Here is a 24,410-nt window from a genome sequence, read left to right as displayed (position 1 = left end):
TGTCAGATTACACAAAGTCGGTGTATGCGGCGCTGCAAGACGAGATTTCTCCTCTTCAGTAAAAAAGATACTGAAAAGGAAAAAAAGAAATCTGGCAATGATTTATTCATCCACATTGATGTGAATGGAGAAATCGGGTTTGCCAGGGCATACGAGCTGAGTGGGTTTGGATGTTGGGCGGAGCTCCTATGTCCTGGCAGACGCCTTTCCCCTCTTTTTTTTTTTTTGCACATTTTTAGGCGGAGATTTTTTCATCCACATTGATCAATGCAAATAAAGAAATCTGTGCCGTTCATTTTTTCTTTCAGCGCAGAGGCTGAACGGAAAAAAAAATCTCATTACCCGTATGCTCAATATAAGGAGAATAGCAGAAACTCCTAATGCTGGCCATACATGTAATGATTGTGGAGACCCTCAAATGCCAGGGGCAGTACAAACACCCCACAAATGACCCCATTTTGGAAAGAAGACACCCCAAGGTATTCGCTGAGGGGCATATTGAGACCATGAAAGATTGAACTTTTTGTCACAAGTTAGCGGAAAGGGAGACTTTGTGATAAAAAATAAAAAAAAAACAATTTCCGCTAACTTGTGCCAAAAAAAAAAATCTTCTATGAACTCGCCATGCCCCTCACGGAATACCTTGGGGTGTCTTCTTTCCAAAATGGGGTCACATGTGGGGTATTTATACTGCCCTGGCATTTTAGGGGCCCTAAAGCGTGAGAAGAAGTATGGAATCCAAATGTCTAAAAATGCCCTCCTAAAAGGTACTCATTGGAATTTGGGCCCCTTTGCGCACCTAGGCTGCAAAAAAGTGTCACACATGTGGTATAGACGTACTCAGGAGAAGTAGGGCAATGTGTTTTGGGGTGTCTTTTCACACATACCCATGCTGCGTGAGAAATATCTCTGTAAATGACAACTTTTTACATTTTTTTTATACAAAGTTGTCAATTTACAGAGATATTTCTCTCACCCAGCATGGGTATATGTAAAAATACACCCCAAAACACATTGCCCTACTTCTTCTGAGTACGGCGATATCACATGTGTGACAATTTTTTGCAGCCTAGGTGCGTAAAGGGGCCGAAAGTCCAACGAGTACCTTTAGGCTTTACAGGGTTGCTCACAGTTTAGCCCCGCCCAAAGTGTCAGTTTCCGCTAACTTGTGAAAAAAAATTAAATCATACATAAACTCACCATGCCCCTCCTCGAATACTTTGGGGTGTCTTCTTTCTAAAATGGGGTCATTTGGGGGGTATTTATAGTACCCTGGCATTCTAGCACCTCAAGAAACATGACAGGTGCTCAGAAAGTCAGAGCTGCTTCAAAATGTGGAAATTCACACTTTTGTACCATAGTTTGTAAACGCTATAACTTTTGCGCAAACCAATAAATATACACTTATTGGATTATTTTTAGACATGTAGCACAATAAATTCTGACACAAACTTGTATAGAAATGTAATTATATTTGAACAATTTAACCAGAGAAAGTTAAAAATACACTTTTTTTGAGAAAATTGCGGTCTATTTTGATTAATATCAGAAAAACGAAAAATCTCAGCAGCAAGCAAATACCACCAAAAGAAAGCTGTATTTGTGAGAAGAAAAGGAGGTAAAATTCATTTGGGTGCCAAGTTGCATGGCCGAGCAATAAACCGTTAAAGTTGTCAAGTGCCGATTTGTAAAAAAGGGCCTGGTCACTAGGAGGGTATAAACCTGTGGTTAAAACTTGCGCTGCAATTGTAATAGACATGTCTGATTTAGCTCTACATATCCACAACTATTTTAGGGTACTTTCACACTTGCGGCAGGACGGATCCAACAGGCTGTTCACCCTGTCGGATCCGTCCTTTCGCTATTTCGCCGTGCCGCCGCTCCGGCAGTTCGCGGTGAGAGGCCGCCGGACTAAAAAGTCGGACATGCAGGACTTTTAGTCCGGCGGCCTTTCGCCGTGCACTACCGTGCTGCGCCGGAGCTCTGCCCCCGTCCCCATTATAGTCAATGGGGACGGAGCGGCAGCACGGCGAAATAGCGGAAGGACGGATCCGACTGGGTGAACAGTCTGTCGGATCCGTCCTACCGCAAGTGTGAAAGTACCTTTAGCCTCTGTACCTTTTATACTGCAGCCATGGACACTGTCATATATGCACTCTCCACGTACATGGACGCACTCTCCACATACATGGACGCAGTCATACACGCACTCTCCACGTACATGGACGCAGTCATACACGCACTCTCCACATACAGGGACGCACTATCCACATACATGGACACACTCATACACGCACTCTCCACATACATGGACACACTCTTACACGCACTTAACAAATACATAGATGCACTCATACACGCACTCTCCACATAGATGGACGCACTCATACATGTGCTCACCATATACATAGATGCACTCATATACAGTCAGGTCCATAAATATTGGGACATTGACACAATTCTAACATTTTTGGCTCTATACCCCACCACAATGGATTTGAAATGAAACATACTAGATGTGCTTTAACTGCAGACTGTCAGATTTCATTTGAGGGTATTTACATCCAAATCAGGTGAACGATGTAGGAATTACAACAGTTTGCATATGTGCCTCCCACTTGTTATGGGACCAAAAGTAACGAGACAATTGGCTTCTCAGCTGTTCCATGGCCAGGTGTGTGTTATTCCCTCATTATCCCAATTACAATGAGCAGATAAAAGGTCCAGAGTTCATTTCAAGTGTGCTATTTGCATTTGGTATCTGTTGCTGTTCACTCTCAAGATGAGATCCAAAGAGCTGTCGCTATCAGTGAAGCAAGCCATCATTAGGCTGAAAAAACAAAACAAACTCATCAGAGAGATAGCAAAAACATTAGGCGTGGCCAAAACAACTGTTTGGAACATTCTTAAAAAGAAGGAACGCACCAGTGAGCTCAGCAACACCAAAAGACCCGGAAGACCACGGAAAACAACTGTGGTGGATGACCGAAGAATTCTTTCACTGGTGAAGAAAACACCCTTCACAACAGTTGGCCAGATCAAGAACACTCTCCAGGAGTTGGTGTATGTGTGTCAAAGTCAACAATCAAGAGAAGACTTCACTAGAGTGAATACAGATGTAAACCATTGGTGAGCCTCAAAAACAGGAAGGCCAGATTAGAGTTTGACAAATGACATCTAAAAAAGCCTTCACAGTTCTGGAACAACATCCTATGGACAGATGAGACCAAGATCAACTTCTACCAGAGTCATGGGAAGAGAAGAGTATGGAGAAGGAAAGGAACTGCTCATGATCCTAAGCATACCACCTCATCAGCAAAGCATGGTGGTGGTAGTCATGGCGTGGGCATGTATGGCTGCCAATAGAACTGGTTCTCTTGTATTTATTGATGATGTGACTGCTTACAAAAGCAGCAGGATGAATTCTGAAGTGTTTCGGGCAATATTATCTGCTAATATTCAGCCGAATGCTTCAGAACTCATTGGATGGCGCTTCACAGTGCAGAAGGACAATGACCCAAAGCATACTGCAAAAGCAACCAAAGAGTTTTTTAAGGGAAAGAAATGGAATGTTATGCAATGGCCAAGTCAATCACCGGACCTGAATCCGATTGAGCATGCATTTCACTTGCTGAAGACACAACTGTAGGGAAAATGCCCCAAGAACAAGCAGGAACTTAAAACAGTTGCAGTACAGGCCTGGCAGAGCATCACCAGGGATGAAACCCAGCGTCTGGTGATGTCTATGCGTTCCAGACTTAAGGCTGCAATTGACTGCAAAGGATTTGCAACCAAGTATTAAAAATATTTAAGTTTGATTTATGATTATTATTCTGTCCCATTACTTTTAGTCCCTTAACAAGTGGGAGGCACATATGCAAACTGTTGTAATTCCTACACCGTTCACCTGATTTGGATGTAAATACCCTCAAATTAAAGCTGAGGGTCTGCAGTTAAAGCACATCTAGTACGTTTCATTTCAAATCCATTGTGGTGGTGTATAGAGCCAAAAATGTTAGAATTGTGTCGATGTCCCAATATTTATGGACCTGACTGTACACACTCACCGCATACATGGACGCACAGTCTGGGAAAGCTGAATATAACTGCAGTTCCCCTGCCACTCACATCACTGGTGCAGTTGTGGCAATCCAACTGATGTTCAGCATGCTGGGCATGGAAGCTTCAGGCTGAAGGAATCGCAGGTAGGAAAGGAGGCGGGGATATGCTAGCTCCACTCACATTGGACTGTCCTGATGCTGGTCACTGTCCATCATCAGAACTGAGGAGAGGAAGAGGCGGTGCAATGTCACTGATGTCAGGTCAGTGACAGAGGTGCAAGTGCAGGACTCTGGACCCGGTGCAGGAGAAGTCAGCTGCTCTGACAAGGGCCCTGGGTGACAAAGTACAGTGACTGCTCCCGTGCCCCTTCTGAGCTCGGGCCCCGAAGCAGCTGCTTCCCCTGCTTTCCTGATAGCTACGCCACTGGCTCTCATATTGCTCTTGTGCTAAATAGACCAGTTTATTCCCTTCAAAACTGTCTCAAAATGTTGTTCCAGATTTGATGTACCTGGTATGAAATGGCAAAAGCTTTAAAGGCTATACACACCTGCGGGGCATTTTTTTTTATAATTGCATTTTACTCGATTTGGCTAAAAATTATTTTTTCAATTGGTCTTTATTATTATTACACGGGTTAAAAATCAGTCTGTTTGCAGATTATCACTTCTCAGTCCTGTCAGTTGAAGGCTCATACAAAGCCTTATCTATGATCCTCCTGACCTCATAGACATTCATTTAAGCCATATTCTTCAGTTTGATAAGAGTTTAGCTATAATGAGTGTTTATGAGGTCAGGAGTTCAAAGATAAGGCTTTACATGAGCCGTCAGCTGACAAAACTCAGGAGCGACAATATGCAAATAGACTTATTTTTTAACCCTTGTATCTGCTGAACATTTTTAATAAAGACTAAATGAAAAAATCTTTTTTAGCCTGAAATGAGTAAAATGCGATAAAAATTTCACTGAAGGCCTTTAAGTGGATCTGTCATCATGTTATGCTGCCCTACTGCATGTAATCGCAGAATAGTATAGGCCTGCTTTGCTATTAGACCAAAGAGCACACAAAAAAATAATAATGCAGTTTAGCTAAAAATTACAACCAAGATCAGATTCATATATATATATATATATATATATATATATATATATTATATTGCAAACAAGCAAAAAAAAAAAAAATCAACATTTTTTTTCCCTTTATCCAGTCAGTGACCTATTCAAAGGTCAAGGGATTACTAAATAATATTTTTGGTTACATTGATAGATCAGTCCGACAAATTTATTATAATTTACTTTAAGTGTGTATGTAAATTATAGTGCATATCTAGCCATGGCAGTGCACACCTGTACGGTCATTTCATATTCTTTGGAGGTACTCGTTTAACTTTGTCTTTTGCATAACACATTGGGCTTAGACTGATTATCCTTTACATATCCTATTAGGCACTAACAAGGGCCACCCATGGGGACTTTTGTCAGGTCCTGGGCTGTCCATGGTGATGCCAGCTATCAAAATCAAGTTACAAGAACAATTAATCTCCATTACAAAAGAACCTCTTATTTCCTGATTCGTGGATGTATGCTGGCTATGTGTTGTAGAGTCTCCTTAAGATGTGCTTGTAGACTAGGCTCACACAATTACCTCATTCTACTATCTCAGTCACTGTGTTACTGGTGTTGCTGTAATACCCAAGACCTGGGGGTGCTACAAATTGCTACAAATTGTATATTGTTATTTATCATGTATTTTATTGTTTATTTCTGGCCGTAGGTCCCAGCAATGAATGGACGGCAAAGGTTGGCAGGAACAGGGTTTACTCTCATGTTCTTCCTCTCTTGGTAGGGGTAGGCTGATCCTGCTCCCTGCCAAGAAGGGGAGTTCCTGTGTGGACACAGAGAAGAGGAGTCATCCTCCAAAGCTCCTGCTACAAAATTCTCCACGGAGAACTACTTAAAATTCTCAAGTAAAGCATTGAGATTCCAGGCAGCAGGGTGAACTGCTTCATCTGCATCTACAGACACTGCTTTAAGGTGAGGAACTACAGCTAAGACACCTGTCACCAACTAACCACTACGCCAGTAAATGCAGAATTGCAACCATCCAACCAGCCTCCAGATTCCTTACTGGTGCCAGAGAGGAAATGCACATAAAGTATGTTGATACTGTACGTATTTCATTGCACAAAAAGACTTTGTTACATTCTTATAATATATCTCAAGTGCACGATCCCCAGGGAGCTCACCGTGTCTCAACACTTCATCAGGGCCACTACCACTACTATCTGCTATAACGGCTTCTCAGGGGGTTGCTGCATTGGAATCTGAAAAGACTGCACACCCGTACACCAGATGTCAGCACCCTCATTGTGTCTTTTCAGGCTGAACCATTTTTGCAGAACTTTGCTTATCACAAAACGTGCTATGTAAACACTATACTGTACATAATACAGCATGTAGGTAAGCCACATGTAACTTGTGCTTAGAGTGTTCATACTTTAAAAAATATAGCATAAGACATTATTCCAGTAACAGCAGTAACTGGTTTCCATCTCTGGACATATATTGGCAAAAACAAATGCACCACCAGAATTGACACATAAAAGTATAAAGATATAATAAAACTGGAAACTCCCAGCAGTCTCCTCCACACCCTACAGGTTCAATGGGTTAAAACATACAGGTGCTTAGGGCAACACTTAAATTGCAAAGTAACACAATATAGCTTAGCTAAGTTTAGTTGACTCAGTGATGACATATGTGTAGGGTGTTATAATACATATTGTTTATAGAGGTTGGCCTTTTAGGTAGGTATTGTATCATATATTAATGACTATGTCATGATGACAGCAACAGGAGGAGTTTATACAACTATTTTACAGACATTTGTAATTTCTAAAATGATTCAGGTTTAGTTATTTTTTTTTTTATGAGGTGGACATATCCATTAGCTGTAGGCCAGCAGTTGAGGACCTTTCAGCTCCCCTGACATGTCTATTTGTCTATTTTAGCAAATTCTTGTCTTCCCCACAAAGTAGCAATAGTGCTGAAGCAACTATTCTACAAATAGGTTATGACATCCCTCTGTTATTCAACCTGGAAATATATGAATAATTGACAATTGACTTTACCCTGTGCCTCTACATCCTGTTGACAAGAGACGGTAACACCCAGTTGCCAATTTACTTTTACATTTGAAGGAGGAATGACACAGCATGGAGTTTTAAGAAAAGATGCTCCAGAATTATTTTGAAAGTGTTACTAAAACAGACATGTCAGGAGGGCCAACAGGTTTTCTTTCAATTTTTTTAAATTCTGCATCTAGTTTGGAATGGAGGACCAAACTTAGTTAACCCTTTAGGTGTTCCACAAGAATTAAAGGAATATGGAGATAATATTTCAAAATTTAGCTTTTTTGTCACATTTTCCATTTTAATCAATTTTTTTCTTTAACACATTGAGGGCTAACAGCCAAACAAAATTCTATATTTATTAACCTGATTCTACGGTTTACAGAAAGGCCCCACATATGGTCATAAACTTCTGTACGGGCACACGGCAGAGCACAGAAGAAAAGGAGTGCCAGATGGTTTTTGGAAGGCAGATTTTGCTGGACTGGTTTTTAGATGCCATGTCCCATTTGAAGCCCCCCTGATGCACCCTTACAGTAGAAACTCCCAAAAAGTGACCCCATTTTGAAAACTAGGGGATAAGGTGCCAGATTTATTGGTACTATTTTGGGGTACATATGATTTTTAATTGCTCTATATTACATTTTTTTGTGAGGCGAGGTAACCAAAAAATGACACCGTTTTATTTTTTATTTTTTACAACATTCATCTGACAGGGTAAATCATGTGCTATTTTTATTGAGAAGGTTGTTACGGACGCGATGATATCAAATATGTCTACTTTCTTTGTTTCAGTTTTACATAATAAAGCATTTTTGGAAAAAAAAAATATGTTTTTGTGTCTCCATTTTCTGAACGCCTTATTTTTTTATTTTTCTACCGATCGTCTTGTGCAGGGGCTCGTTTTTTGCAGAAAGAGTTGATGTTTTTATTGGCACCATTTTTGGGTACATATCATTTTTTGATCATTCATTATGATTAAAATATAGTTTTTTTTATTTTTTAAGCAATTTTTTTATGTAGGGGCTCATTTTTTGCGGGATGAGGTGACGATTTTATTGGTACCATTTTGTAGTACATATACCTTTTTGATTGCTTAGTGTTGCACTTTTTGTGATGTAGGGTGACAAAATGGCTTTTTTGCACAGTTTTTATTTTTTATTTTTATGGTGTTTATCGGACGGGGTCGATCATGTGATATATTTATAGAGACTGTAGTTACGGATGGGGTGATACCTAATATGTGTAGTTTATTTATTTTTTCATATTTTAATCTCTTATAAATTAGCGGATATAGTAAAAGGCAATTTATTTTATTTTGAATTTACATATTTACTTATTTATTTTAACTTTTTTATTTTCACACTTTTTTTTTCTTGAAGATCCAGTGGGGCTGATGGCTGTACTATACTTTGCAATGCTCTTGCATTGCAAAGTATAATACTATCAGTTTTACACTGATAGATGGCAACACTGGACGCCTTTGCAAGGCGTCCGGTTGCCCTGGCAACCATCAGGCGCTGCCATCGCAGCGCGGCAGCCCCGTGTTTGAGAGAGGGAGCCCCCTCCCTCTGTGAACCCCTTGGATGCCGCTGTCAGCAGCATCAAAGGGGTTACAGCATAGTGTCAGCATACAGCTGACACTCACTGTTGATGGCAGCGGCTCAGGAACAGAGCCGCCGCTATCACAAATAGCAGGGGGGCGGAGCAGGGGGACCCACGGGTCGAAATGGGGGCAGGACCGGCACAGATGGGGGCAGGACCGGCACAGATGGGGGCAGGAACGGCACAGATGGGGGCAAAGCATGGAGGAAACAGCAAGCAGGGAATAAATCAAGGGGCGGACGGACACCAGGGAAGACATCAGGGGGCACATATCAGGGGGAACATATCGGGGGCACACAGCAGCCAGTGCCTGATTTCAGGCTCTGATCTGCAGAGCGCAGATAAGAGCATGAAACCGGCATTTTAACAGTGCCACGATCCGATTGGTTAGTCTGCACAGACTAACCAATCGGATCGATTGCAGGCAAGTGACCACTCTGGTCACTTGCAGGCATTACTGGACTGTATGCTGTCCGTGACAGCAGCAGTCCAGGGGCAGAAGCTTTAATCCAAGCGTTTTGCAGCACTTGGATTAAAGAGCTGCCATGACGTCTATACACGTGCTAGCTGCACGGGGTATGTGCAAATAGCACGTATATAGACGGATTGCAGTCGGGAAGGGGTTAAACATAAATTATTTCATTAATCCTTGATGCTGTTATTGGGGTAAAATTGAGGTCTGATACTACAGATTTTTGGGTGTTCACGTTCTTTTTTACATTAGTAAATCCATTAATCCTTAATTGCTTAATCAGAGTGAAATTGCGGCCTGATAATACAGATTTTGGGGTGATGACATTCTTTTATATATAAGTACATCCATTCATCCTTTATTCTTGGGTGAAATTGGGGCCTTATACTACAGATTTTAGGGTGTTCACATTCTTCCATACCTAATTAAATCAGTATATCCTTAATTGTGTTATTGGGGTGAAATTGTAGCCTGATGCTACAAATTTTGGGGTGTTCGCCTATTTTTACATATAAGTACATTCATTCATCCATCCTTCATTCTGGGATAAAATTGCAGCCTGATACTACAGATTTTATGGTGTCCACATTCGTTTTCACATAATTCATTCATTTAATCCCTAATTGTTTAATTGTGGTGAAATTGCAGCCTGATACGACAAATTTTAGGGTGTCGATGTCCTTTTACATATAAGCATAGTTGGCATGGCCCAGGAACAAGCTCTGTGCCCCCACCTGTCATGAACCTGCCTCTTTCATTTCCTGTTCCTTCTGCTCAGGAAGTATTGTATGTCGTCTGCTCCATTTTTCAGTGAAGACGAGCTTCTTGGGGACAGTCAGCAGCTACTGCCCCGAAAAATATGGAGTAGAGATCTGCTGCTTCCTCTGGTAGGCAGGCAACTAGCAATGATGAGAGTCGTGCGGGAGCAGGTGTTGCGAGCAGTCAGGCATGCGGCCCTGAGACTGGTGAGGGTGACATCAGTGACGTGCAGATAGTAGTGGATGATGATGTAGCTGATCGCACATGAGAGCCTGTTGAAGAGGGGGATTCATCATTATCATCAGGAGAAGAAGGCGGCAGCTTGAGTGTGAGGCAGCAGCTGAGCCTGCAGGGTGGTAGCGTGGTCTTGAGTCATCAGGGTGGCAGCAGTGTGAGGTCTGGAGCAAAATGTGCCCAGGGTAGACTGTCTGCTACTCAGGAGCCTACCTGTCTGGACGAACTAGTGGTACACGGGTTCTTGGAGGCAGCAACAGCATTATGCAGTCAGCATGGAACGATGGGGGAAAAATGTCATACTTCCCAGTGTAGGAATTTTTCATCTAGTCGCTGGATGACGTCAGTGTGGCCGTTTGTAGAATTTGTGGGCAGACATTGAAGCGTGGCCAGGGTGCCAATGTTGGCAACATCACCTTGCATCAACACATGCAGCATCACCTGTCACAACCAGACAGCTGAGAAGCTCTGACAGGAGCCGTCCAGAACCTCCTCCTTGAGTTTCTTTGTTTTGATTTCAGTTCCTCATCTCGTTAGCCTATCTCAGCTGTCATGCAGTTGGACTGATTGCTTCCCTTTAAGTTCCTCCCCATGATGCATTAGGTTGCGGCTTATACAACTTCCTGGAGTGTGTGTGCATGCCTTTCCTAGTTCCCAGTCGTCTGCAAGATAAGTACTGTTTATGTATTTGTGATTTTCTGTTTGCTGGATCCAGGTGACCCTGGCTCCCTCCGTGTCTGTGTAGGGGGCCGGTGGTCTTGTCCCCTCACTATTGTAGGGTCTTCAGCTGTAAGATAGTCGAGGTACGTGGATATGCGCCCATCCACCTTTGGGGTGTTCGCATAGGCTGAGCAGTCAGGGAGAGTGGCAGGTCTCATGCAGGGGTCTCCCTTTTGTTCCTTAGTTGTGGATCCAGTGACTCATAGATTATATTGTATTGTCTTGTTTCCCTGTACACCATCCGTGACATCACCATAAAGTGGCCTGAGAAAACCGTGGCGCTAATGTAGTGGTACAGCCTGACGCTGCATCTACAAGTGCACCCCTTTCTCCAGCAGTCAAGGCTCCATCACCTCAGCAGAAGGTAGCTGTGTTTCCTTCCCATCTTACAACAGTATGCATGCACTCATCCAACGGTGCAGAAGCTGAACGTGCTCCTGGCCAAGGTGCTGCTACTTTCCATATGGTGGACTCTGCAGATTTCAGAGAACTGATAGCTTGTGCAAAGTCAAGGTGGAGAGTTCCAAGCCATCATTACTTCTCCAAAAAGGCTGTACTAGCCCTGCACACGTATGTTGAACAGAAGGTGGGCCCGTCCTTGAGCCTGTCGGTATCTGCTAAAGTTCACGGCAATGCCGACGTGTGGAGCTGTAACTGCAGTCAAGGACAATAAATGTACTTAATGGCCCACTGGGTAAATGTGGTTCCTACCCAGCCACACCAGCAAATTGACCAGGCGACGGCACTGCCACTGCCACCTCCATGTTCTCAAGCTGTGAGTCATGCTCCAATGGCCTCTTCTGCCTCCTCATCCTCAACCTTATCCTCAGCCTCCACTGCAGGCACAATTTGGAGACCTCCTCCAGCATACCACCTATGCAGAGCACAGTGGTGTCATGCCATTCTGCACCTGGTTTGCCTGGGCGAATCGAGTCACACCAGGGAGGAACTGCTTCGTGTCCTTCAGGAGGAAATTGAATTCTGGCTCTCTCCTTGCCAACTGAAGATCGGAACTGTGGTCACTGATAACGGGAAGAACATTGTGTCAGTGCTGCATCAAGGAGGGCTGACCCTTGCGCTCTGGATGGCGCAAGTCTTTATTCTGGTTGTAAAGCGGTTCCTTAAGTCTTCCACCCAACTGCAAAACAGCCTGAAAAATGGCCAGGAAACTGTGCATGCAATTCAGCAACTTTTCCACTACAAAACACGTCCTCCTGGAGCTGCAAAGGCAGAATAGCATTTACAAACATCGCCTGATATGCAACGTTTCCACCCATTGGAACTCCATCCTGCACATGATTGACTGACTATATGAGCAGAGGAAGGCCATAAATGAATTATTGATGATGTAGGCAGACAGGAGCACTCCCGGTGTAACTTCAACGTTAGCCAATGGCAGTTCATGCGTGACACCAGCAGTTTGCTCAGGCCCTTTGAGGAGGGCACTTTATTTGTCAGTTGCCAGTACTACGCAATGAACAACAACATTCCACACCTTAACGTCCTGGAGCAGATAAATCTGGCTGGCCAGGGGACTGGAGATGTGGTGCCTACATCTCATGGCCACATGAGCCCTGTGGGTACTGAACTGGTGGAGGAGGAGGAAGAGGAGTACATTCATGGACAAGCAATGTATACAGAAATGGAAGGTTTATCTGCAGCGACAGGAGAGGAGCAGGAGCAGCAGGAGGACCATGAGGAGCTGGAGGGCGATGAGGAAGGCCAGGCAGGTGACCCAACACACACCGTGGCAGTATGCAGTAGAGATGGAGGCAGGGAGTCCCTCCGAGTCCCTTGCACAAATGGCCAGATGCATCACTTTTTCCGCCTGCTGAAAGGGAAGATAAACTCAACTACTATCGAGACATCATATGTAGTCAGTTGGCCGTAGCCTATGTGCGCCATCGCCAATTGTCACAAAGATCTGACCAGGTTGGCCCTGTCATGATGCGCTCTGTGCATGGTTCCAGGAGGCAGGGACGGCCGAGGAGTGCTCGCGTCATCAGTGCGCCCGGCGTCACCCGTTCCCTTGCTGAGCACTCAACGCTCGGCTGTATGGGCTGTATTGGAACTTAGGAGTCATGTGATGCTGGCCACGTCACATGACTCCACTAGCGCCCTATTTAAACGGGCAATCTGCTGGCCGCAGATTGCCTGTTATTGTGGTCCTTCCTGCGATATACTTACCTGGTTTGTTCTTGCTTGGCTTCTGATTTCCCGTCCGTCTCATCCCTTGGTCTTGGCGTTTCTTCCTGGTCCTGACTTCGGCTTCTCCTGACGATCCTCTGCTTGCTCCTCCGGTACCTTACTGCTCTCTTGGTTTTTAACTCGGCTTGTTTGACTACTCTGTTGCATGTGTTGTCTGTCTTTCCTGCACTTTCCTAGCTAAGGGCTTGTCGACCAGTTGTCCCTTGTCAATAGGACTTGCGAGGCAAGTAGGCAGGGACAGGGATGCAGGTGGAGCTCAGTGGTCACTTCCCCACTCCCTGTGTGTGTGACAGGCCCTCTGTGCTGACACTCCTGGACACGCGTTTCGGGGTCCAAGTTATTGCCCCTTCCACTGAGAAAGGGGCAATAACTTGGACCCCGAAACGCGTCTGGTACTACACCCCCCATCTGTATATTGAAGGAACAAAGTACCCCAAACCGACCGACTTACAGACTACACTTGGAAGCCTCCTTTGACGGAATATCTCTGCTACAAACATCACTGCAGTTTTTCCACCAACAGATTGAGATCTGGTGGACTTGGCAGTTAAATTCAACAGAAACACAGAGTCGTCTAGGTAAACCTCTTGATACATTGTGTCACAGACACTTCTGAGGAGAGGACCCAAAGTTTAAAGTCTGGAGAACCTTCGGTTGATATAAGGTAAATCTTACTTGCAAGTAATTCTATAGCGGGACGCCGCTATCTACTTCATGTTCAGCGGGACGCTGCTGTAATGAGAAGTGGGACATTATAATATTCGATTGGACTGCACCAATACCCAGATGTTTATACCAAATTTGGACTGAACAATTGAATTTGAGATTTTATTTTATGATTGTCGATATTTGCACTACATTGTTCTGAGCCCTTGTGTAAATCAATTATTTTTATTCAATATTATCAAATATTTTATTCAATGATATCAAATATTTTATTGATTCATCCATTGAAAACACAACAGATGCTCTCTTTGGAGCATCCGTACGGCATCTATCACACGGTCCCTATTTCAGGATATACTCATGATGAGTGGGTAAAAAACACAGAAGACATGCAAATATTCCAATCATGTGTCATTCATGTTTTTGATCCACTTCTGTTCTTTCTGGCCTTAGCAATACTGATGTATTATGTACCAAATGCTCACCATGTGAAGACAGATGCTCAAAAGACAGAATCCATTTCTTTTGGGGTTGTTCTTGTGAGGGGCCAGAAGAGGGGGAAAATAAACAGTGATGTCAACACAAACCTACTGCTGACACAGTCTTCACTCTGTCTTGGGGCCACTACATGTATCAGTGTCTAATATAACAGGTTCTGTAGAAATCTATGTGGATTCAGCTGACAGTGTAAAAGGAGTGCGCTCTTTCACTCTATAATACAATCTTGGGCCTCTGCACGGTTCTTTATACCTGATGCTAACATTGACCTGCTAGACTCAGTTCACACTTGACTTATTTAGTCAGTTTTGGCCCCATAACTGACCAAATAAGTGGTGTGAAGTGATTCTAAGAGTGATGCCTGTCATCTGCCTGTCATATTGACGCACAGTAACTGTTTCACTACCACAGTGGACTATTTATGCATGTTTATGAAATGCATAGTGTTGTACGCCGATATAAAGGCTCTCTGCAGCCAGGAAATAGCTGATTTTTAATGCGCTTCATCACAAATAAAATCAGATAAAATAACATTTTGGGATAAAATTCGGTGAAGCGTCCAAATCACATTTTTTAAAACTTTGCTCATCAACCTTTAGGCATTGCCACATTCCAAAATGTATGAACTATTAAAATGAAGGTATTTATCCTGCACATTTTAAAATTGAACTGAAAATGGCCAATTTACCATCCCCAAAAAGATGAATAAAAAGCGATCAAAATTTCATACACAATCCAAAATAGTATCAATAAATACAATAGATTGACCCTCAAAAAATGAGCCCTTACACTTCTCTGTAGACACACTGTAACTATAAAATTGTTATGGGGGTATCATTGTAATAATACTGACCCGAAAAATGATATCTGGGAAGGCAGGGAGTTAAAAATGGAATCGAAGTTCGCAAAGTGGACTTTGAACAGAATTTCAGGAAAAAATAGATTTTCCCTGAAATGGCGGTGAAAATACTTGCCTCATTTATTTGAGCGCAAAGAGGCCACCGTGGCCATTTTCCTTGAGGATCTCACTAGAAATCCCGCCCCGCGTGAGACTTTGGGCTGAATTTTCAAGAAAGATGGCCATGGCGGCCTCTTCACGATCAAATGGATATGGTAGGTATGATTTTTTGAAATTTGCAAACACTAAAACGCTTTAATATGGATCTGCACCTGCTATTTACAAAGAAACGCGCTTCGTGATCAAGTAATTCATCACAAAGTAAATTTTTTTGTAAAATTCGGAAGCAGCCAAATCGGATTTTAGAGAACTTTGTTCATCTCTAATCAAAGTATAATATAGCTGGATTCCACATTGCCCTGAATCTTCTAGGCTTCAGCCCAGGAGAGGCAGGTCTGATAGTTGAGGTCCTGTCATTTGGAAGCCACGTTGGCACTAGAAGTTCAGCCTGACAGAGTTTTGATCAAAAATGTGTGCAAAAAGATTCAAATTTTCATATAGTAATTATAACAGTAATACAAATGAGATTTATCCATGTTTTCAAAGTTTGCATGTGTATTTGTGCATGGAACGGTGTGGTGGTCTAACTTTGTTTTTTGCATTATTTTATGGCAATATCATGTTGTGAATTGGGCTATAAGTAAGTGTCCATTGTGTGGTATCATTTCACTGTAATTGTGTAATAATTAAAAACCAAGAGTAATGAAGTTTGCACTCAGCTCAATTTATTTATTTAAGGCAGCATAGACAAGTAGTCATGATTATAATGCATCCTATAAACCTAGATGAAACAACTAGATTAATACAGTATGTAATGGACTAATCACTGCAAGCATAGTGACAAGGCATAATATATACAGTATCATGATATCCATTGCATGTTGGAGTTAGGCATCTAACGTACCACTTCAACAATGGTGGCCGTGGACAGACTGATGTTTGCTATAGACACAGCTACTGGATTTATGCCCTCCCTTTTGGTGGGGATAAGAATGATGATGTCCACCATGGTGACCTCCTGAATGGTGTTTTCCACCATGGTGACCTCCTGAATGGTGTTTTCCACCAGTGCTGGAATGTAGAACAGCTGCAAAAGATTGGAAATTATTAACTTACAGTGAATATATATCTTTCCTTTAATACAGTGTTTTAAATGATAATGTTGCTCACATTGAGAAATATGGACACCAGTGCATGACTTGGAGGATACGTGTGAGCGCCCTCTATTGGTGGTGCACATAGAGAAGTGGAGTGGCAAGAAGTGGAACTGCAGTGGTGCACTGTATGGCTAGCTCTGTTAGGAGGAATGGAGACTCTGTGTGCATGTTCCATTTATACAGGGGAACATAGGTCCTTAGTTTTTGTGACTGGTGGGAGTCCCAGGGGTCATATCGTTTCCAATCAGGCACATATCTCCTAATGTTAAATGTTAGGACACCCCTATAACCCCTTGCATGTCTGGCCACATTTCTCCTCCCCTATGTATTATGAACATGGGAAGAATAGAAACCCATTTTCCTTATAGGGTCATAAAAGTAAGGCGCTTGTTTGTCAGGGATGTATGATATATACTGTCAATATACCATAAATCTCTCAATTAGAATAACCCTTTAAGTTATTTTTTTTATAGAGAGTGGTGAATCTGACAATGTAACCATTGGACCAGATGAGGTTCTAAACCTTGGTTCTATATACTACCATAGGTTCCTTCATGCTAGCAAAACTGTTGCCAGACTGCAGTTCACATCACAATCACTGGGTGTCCTTAAATAGACAGTATAGACATCTCCTGGCAGAGCATTGCCGAATCAAGTTTCTTTATAAAGCTGCTCATATAGCATTGCACATATCATATACAGTATGATTATCAAAAAGAAAAGGTATGGAAGTGTCTGTAGCACGAAATATGTAAATATGGCAAACACAATGCGTATACTTACAAATATTCACAGACCTGCCACCAGCGATCCTGAAAAACAACATTACAATGATTATTTTGTGTTGTATACTGTGACTGTGCTTGACTTTTTACTCTCTTACAAATCCATTTCTTCTAGTAATGTGTCTAGTGTGATTCAATACGTTGTTTTTTAATATTTGGACGGCTTATGCCATTCTTTGTATTTCACTCTGTTTGAAAAAGGACCAGACTTGACCATGTAAAAGAGAACACTATAAAAGGCAGAGGTGAAACTTGTTATTTTGATTATTTTGACTAGCAGCTGTAGCCATTTTAGTAGGCTGAAGACAAATGGACCTCTAGAAATGTGATTATAGTATGTCTGCGACATTTCACTTGGTTTGGTAATTGACTAGAAAAAGCTTTTATATTATTTGGTTTTGTATACATTGGCCATGGTTATGTCTCCAGTAGGTTGTACTCACTTGCATTCCTCTCCCTCCAGCATCTTCTTATAGGTGGCAATCTCAATATCCAGAGCCAGTTTGACATTCATCAGCTCCTGATATTCTCTCAGTTGGCGAGCCATGTCCTGTTTGGTCTTCTGTAGAGCAGCCTCCAGTTCAGCCAGTTTACTCTTGGCATCACGAACAGCAGCTTCACCGCGATCCTCAGCTTCATTGATGGCATCTTCCAGTGCAGCACGCTGTAATTGTATTAGGAATTACTATTGTTTTTACCTTTGGAAAAATGTTCATCATTCATTGATCTTTATTCTGCTTACCTGGGATTTTGCACATTCAATCTCTCCTTTAAGTTTCTGGATTGTTTGATTGAGTCCACTGATCTCATTTCTGCTGTTTTGCAGATCATTTCCATTTCTTCCAGCTGCCATACGGAGCTCATTAAACTAGAGACACCACAAAAAATAATTAAGTATTAAAAAATACTGTTAATCACGGCAAATACTAAGTTCCCATGTTTTACCCTCACCCGTGACTGGTACATGGCCTCAGCCTCAGCTCTGCTTCTGTTAGCAATCTCCTCATATTGAGCTCTGACTTCAGAGATGATGCTGTTCAGGTCCAGGTCTCGGCTATTGTCCATGGATACAACTACAGAAGTGTCTGAGATCTGAGCCTGGAGCTGACTGATCTCCTGTAAAACCAATTTGAAATCAAATATATTTGTATGGCCGAATGAATACAGTATTCATTGAAAATGAACGGAACATAGCATAATTACCGCATCATATAGAGTTCTTAGGAAGTTAATTTCATCAGTGAGGGAGTCAGCCCTGGCTTGAAGTTCAGCTTTGTTCATGAAGGCAGCATCGACATCCTAAACAGATACAATACAATTAATATATAATATAAACACATATTATCAACATTTTTATGGTCTGTTAAGATTAATGGTTAAGATGAACGGTTTTAGGCAGGGGCCCACATAGATCTCACAGGCAGGGGCGTAGCTAAAGGCTCATGGGCCTTTGTGCAAGAGTTCATCTTGGGCCCCCTACCCTCAATACCCCTTCCTAACACCACCAGATCCCTGTGCTCCCATGCCCGCCCAACGGCAGAGCTAAAATCTCACCAATACATTTTATATTCTGACCCCCATAACTTTTTATTTTTATGTGTATGGAGCTGTGTCAGGGCTCATTTATTGCGGGCGGCCTGTACATTTCATTGATACCATTTTGGGGCGTGTATGACTTTTTGATCACATTTTGTTCAATTTTTTGGTGGGAAGAGACCAAAAATCGTAGAATCAGCCATTTTAACAGTTTTCTTCCATCTTGCCGTTTATATGGGATAAATATTTTTATATTTTAACAGTACAGGTGTTTTCGCATGTGGCGAAACCCCTAATGTTAATTTTTATATTTGTTTTTATTTTAAGTTTTAGGAAAGGGTGAATTGCATTTTTATATATTTTTTAAAATATATTTTTTTCTTTTTTTACTCTTTTTACACACACACAGCCCCACTGTACTCATTACATATGCAGTATAGTTCTGCTGCATGCACCTACACACACACAGCCCAACTGTACTCATTACATATGCAGTATAGCTCTGCTGCATGCACCTACACACACAGCCCCGTGTACTCATTACATATGCAGTATAGCTCTGCTGCATGCACCTACACACACACACAGCCCCGTGTACTCATTACATATGCAGTATAGCTCTGCTGCATGCACCTACACACACACACACACACACACACAACCCTGTGTACTCATTGCATATGCAGTATAGCTCTGCTGCATGCACCTACACACACACACACACACACACACACACACCCCTGTGTACTCATTGCATATGCAGTATAGCTCTGCTGCATGCACCTACACACACACACACACACACAACCCTGTGTACTCATTGCATATGCAGTATAGCTCTGCTGCATGCACCTACACACACACACAGCTTCACCATACACATTACATATCTAGCTCTGCTGCACGCACATTCTCACACAGCTCTGCTCTACACATTACACATATAGCACTGCTGCATGCACATTCACACAGAGCCGTGCTGTAACATTACACATATAGCCCTGCTGCACAAACATTCACACACAGCTCCACTGCACACAATATATATACAGCTCTGCTGCAGCCGGCATGCATTACCCACACACAGCTCTGCTGTACACATTACACATACAGCTCTGCTGCACACAAAGCACCACCGTACACATTACATACACTGCTCTGCAGCAGTTTATACAGACAGTTCTTCGGACCAATTGCAGCGCTGACTCCTCCTACACACGCGATCATGACATCATCAAAGGTCCTTTATACTACCAAACGGTCAGGTCCTGTAGCTCTGTAGGGTCTACCATAACATCTGCCTTTCAGGGGTGTGAGGAGGTGAATGATTACCGACATTCCTTATGTGCTCAGAGTCAGAGGCTCTGCTGGAACAGAGACAGTGCAGTCTCACTCACAACCAAACCCGGCGGTCAGCAGCACACAGCTGCTCACTTCTCTTCCTGACCTGAAGCCGCTCCCCCTCCTCACTTCGTCTGCCCTGCACAGTGCACGCAGGGCTCGCCACTCAGTCTCCGCTCCGCCCCCTATGTGATTTTAGTTAGCAACTTAGCTGCGGGCCGCACCGCCCGCAGGTACGGCTTTACTGTGGCTCTCCTGGCTTGAGGGGGCCCCGTGGGCCCCCCTGACTTAGGGGCCCGGTCGCAATTGCGATCGCAGCGACCCCTATAGCTACGCCAATGCTCACAGGGCCCCATAGCAAAACTTAGTATGGACCTAAGATTACTAGAAAGGAAAGTGTGTGTTAATCACTCCCCAGAAACACCCCAGATTTCTGACAAATTTATGTTTTTTTTATTAAAGGTAAGAAATTTTTGTTCTAAAGAACTGTAATAAAAAAGTCAATCACCACCTGACCCACTTTGGAAAAAGTGAAACAGGTGGTTAAAAATATGGCACTTATTCTGAACACCATTTTCTCAGTGTATTTACACTAGACAGCTGGAATGCTGGGTGCCTGAAGCCACCTCTAGGGGGAGCTCAGAGCATAGGAATTTATGCAGTTAGTATGACTGCAATACAAGCTGCAATAATCTCTTTAAGGCTCCCCATAGTGACGGCTGTATGAAAATACTGTGTTTTCTCGTTGTGAAGAGGAGGAGTCCAGCGTAAGGCCCCAAAGCAGTTGTATAGTCTGTCTCCATTGAAGGTACGCCACTGGCTTTTTGGTATAATATCTATTATATAATTTTCATACTTACTCTCTTTATACTAACAGACTGATTTTCAGCCGCTGTGCGCCTGTTCACCTCTTCTTCATAGCTGTAAGAAAGATGTTTCTGGTTAATGTCTTGTTTGTGACTTTGGTTTTTGCTTATTTTTTTACTTTTCTATCACTGCAGTAATTTTTATCCACAGGGACCTAGCTATAGGAAGTGCAGAGCTAGTGGTACGACCGTCCTGGTGTATGAGGGTACCTAAAGGCCGTCTGAAACATAAGTACTGTAGGAAGGCCTTCTCAAAGTTTTGCATTAGGGCCTGGGGAATTCAATTTAATTCTCTCTTTATCAAAATAACTATTTGTAACTATTTTACCTATAATTAAAAAATAGGTTAATGAAATGAACATTTTGTATTCTGTATAACCTGGAGGCTCATAGTCCATAAATCATTTAAAGGGAGCCTGTGATGTTGAACATAGTGTCTGATCTGTCCACACCATCTTATACAGGAGGAGGAACTGAAGAGATTGAAATACATTTTAAAAGATTCCTTATCACTTTTATTTAATTTATTTTAATCTTTTCTCACTCTATGCTTGGGAGTCCATTGGGTGGCCCTATCAGTGATTGACGGCTATCTCTGTATGCACAGTCATACATGAAAGGCTGTCATTCACTGAGTAGAACCCTTAAGCATAGAATGAACAAAGATTTTAACGAATAACATTTCCCATAAAATTATATATAAATCTGCTCAGATCCTCTTGATATATGACATGCTTCTCATGGATTGTTCATCAATGACAGACTATCTTTAAATGATTTATTTTCATTAATAGTATACTTATGCATTCATACTGAAATGCAACAGACAATTTTCTGAACTTTTATTATTATACAATAAAACATTCTAGCACTTGTTGGTTAACATTCTCAGAAATCTACACATCAATATGGTCTTATATCAATCAAATTTTATCTAGTAGCCCCGAATCTTGACTTAGGCCTCTCACCTGGTTAAGCCAGTACTATTCTCTGCACTGATGAGGGACAATCACCCCGAAACAGCGGTCTGCAGAGGAGATGCTGGCTTATTTAATATCCAAGTAATGTCTCAAGGCCTCTTTAAAGGGTCGAACATTGACTTATCGGATAGCTGCTTTACATCTGGTGGCATTAGAGGCAGAGCTTGCTAAGAGCTCATTTGCATCCCTTTCTTCCCAGAATTCCAGAGGAGCATGTATGGCCTATAAATCTCATCATGCTGATTAAGGCGCTCTCTGCAAGGAGAGATAGTACCCCCCAAATCCATTTAAATGCTATGGGCATGACGACAATACACAAGTGCAGTACTCTGCTATCTTCAGAATTCCAATAGACTTTGAATGGAGCAACAGAGTGCATGCTCAACTGCTGCTCTGTTCATCCAGGGAACATGGGATCCCATACTTGTAATTGATGGGGCTCCCAGTATACCCCCACAATCAGGCACTTATCACCTATCCTGTGGATTAATGAGAAGTTGTCATTCTGGGACAACTCTTTTAATGTTGGGAAAAATTTAGTTTCAGAATTTGAACAATCAGTACCTTCTTCTTAGATCTTCAACAGTGCTTTCCATGTTGTTTCTCTCTGCATCTAGACGAGCCCTCTCACATTCCAGGTTCTCTAGTTGGCTTCTTAGGTTGTTGATAAAAGATTCAAACAAGGGTTCAATCTGGTACTGGGCTGTTCTTTGTTCTTGTAGAAAAGCCCATTTAGTCTCTAGCATCTTATTCTGCTGCTCCAAAAATCTCACCTAAAAAGTCCAAAATTATAAGATATTAATTATAGTACCATTTAGTAACAAATATTAACATTCTTATTACTTACAGTTTTTTTCTATATAATTGTAATACAGTATATTTTATTTACGACTGTATCATTAGTCCACTTGAGTGGAATTTTTTTGTGCTTGATGAAATTTAATATTTGTAGTTTACCTAATTATAAATCTAAGTTACTTGCACTTTTCTTCACTTTATAAATTATGGGTATGCTTACTGGGAAATTCCAGAACTTTCATCTGGTGCCTCTAGGTAATCTAAACAATAAGGAAATTGTGTAGGTTCTTAATGAGGCTTTTCATTTCCATTTGGAAAAATGATACTCCTATATTAAATTGAGTTAGTGTAGCGCCTGAGGAAAAATTAAGTTAAATAAATTACTTTTCCTTTTTAGAAATGTAAATTCTGAAGATCTTTCTCTATTAAAAATATAGAATATCAGAAATGGTCAGTTTCACACAAATCTTACCTTGTCAATAAATGAAGCAAACTTATTGTTGAGGCCTTTAATTTGGTTCTTCTCTTCATTTCTTACTCTCTGGATGCTAGTGTCAATTTCCAGGTTAAGAGGAGCAAGAAGACCTTCATTCATGGTAACAGGGGTAATACCACCACAACCGAATTGTCCTCCATAACCACCACCAATGCCTCCAAATCCAGATCCATGTCCACTTTTGTGACCTCCTACAGAGATCTTATGTCCCTTTGATCCAATATTATGTGCACTTGTGCTGCTAAAGCAATGATGAGACTTGTGTCCATGTCCTATGTGTTTAGAAGAATTGGATAAGATGCTGTGAGAACTGGAATGTTTAGGTAAAGCTACAGAACAAGAGCTGAAGTGCTTGTATCCAGAAGAGGCGACGGTGGAATGATGAGACATGATGGTTCTTCTTACAAAGCAAGGTGGAAGATTCCGCTCAACTGCTGTCTTCTGAAGGTCTGGAGGATTCGCAGTCTTCTGTGGATTTTATACTCAGACTGGGTGTTACCATTTACAGTTTCTTGTTACAATTGTAGCATCATGTGCTTTTATAGAAATCTTATATGCTACACGCCTGTATTATCAAATCTGAAATTGTGTTTTAATATATCTTGATGAAAGGAATTATCTCACAACAAGCTAGTTATTTCAATTTATTAACTTCTATAGCCATGTTTTATTAATGGTTATATTATCTTTTTATATGAAAGGTAAAATTGAATTAAAACAATAAGCAGTTTGTCATATAAGAACCTACAGGTTTTTCTTTCCTACTGAATTAGCAGAAGGGAGGCAGAGAAAATCAGGAGCTCATGAATATTCAGGACTCTTCGGCATACACTATTTTAGCAAAATAGCTGGGTCAATTAAAGAAAGTGACCAGGGATATTGCAAAGGGGATTTGTCAACTAGTTAGGACACCGTAAATCTGGTGACAGATTTACTTTAAAGCGCCTTACATGGAAATTCTATGGACCAGCTAAGGATCCTGGGTACCAGCTAAGAATGTTCATGCCTCTAGACTTGTCAAAAAATTTAATGTGGAACATCCAGAGAAACTGTCACCTGGGGTTTTGGGTCCGGTGGCACCGCATGGAGGGGGGTACTGTCACGATGCGCTCTGTGCGTGGTCCCTGGAGGCGGGGATGCT

General features: G+C 42.0%; 1 protein-coding gene across 1 annotated transcript; it reads right to left on the bottom strand.

Annotated features, from left to right (window-relative positions):
* Window positions 1-16,013: 16,013 nt before the first annotated feature.
* LOC120996207 (keratin, type II cytoskeletal cochleal-like) lies at window positions 16,014-23,762 on the bottom strand. Its single transcript, XM_040425985.1, has 9 exons — window positions 23,246-23,762; window positions 22,540-22,748; window positions 20,990-21,050; window positions 18,456-18,551; window positions 18,204-18,368; window positions 17,995-18,120; window positions 17,696-17,916; window positions 17,251-17,279; window positions 16,014-16,397 (listed from the first exon to the last, which is right to left on the bottom strand). Exons 1-9 carry the CDS (start codon window positions 23,657-23,659, stop codon window positions 16,219-16,221), a joined length of 1,500 nt encoding a protein of 499 aa, XP_040281919.1. The 5' UTR covers window positions 23,660-23,762; the 3' UTR covers window positions 16,014-16,218.
* Window positions 23,763-24,410: the final 648 nt, after the last annotated feature.

This window comes from Bufo bufo, chromosome 3 (genome assembly GCF_905171765.1).
Source record: "Bufo bufo chromosome 3, aBufBuf1.1, whole genome shotgun sequence".
Classification (NCBI taxonomy): domain Eukaryota; kingdom Metazoa; phylum Chordata; class Amphibia; order Anura; family Bufonidae; genus Bufo; species Bufo bufo.
This window is presented reverse-complemented; position numbering and strand designations above follow the sequence as displayed.

Coding starts and splice junctions, on each gene's coding strand:
- LOC120996207 (XM_040425985.1), bottom strand. CDS start 23,659: ATGTCTCATCATTCCACCGTCGCCTCTTCTGGATACAAGCACTTCAGC. Junction 18,369..18,455: donor TAAGAACTCTATATGATGCG/GTAATTATGCTA, acceptor TTGGTTTTACAG/GAGATCAGTCAGCTCCAGGC. Junction 18,121..18,203: donor AGGCCATGTACCAGTCACGG/GTGAGGGTAAAA, acceptor TGGTGTCTCTAG/TTTAATGAGCTCCGTATGGC.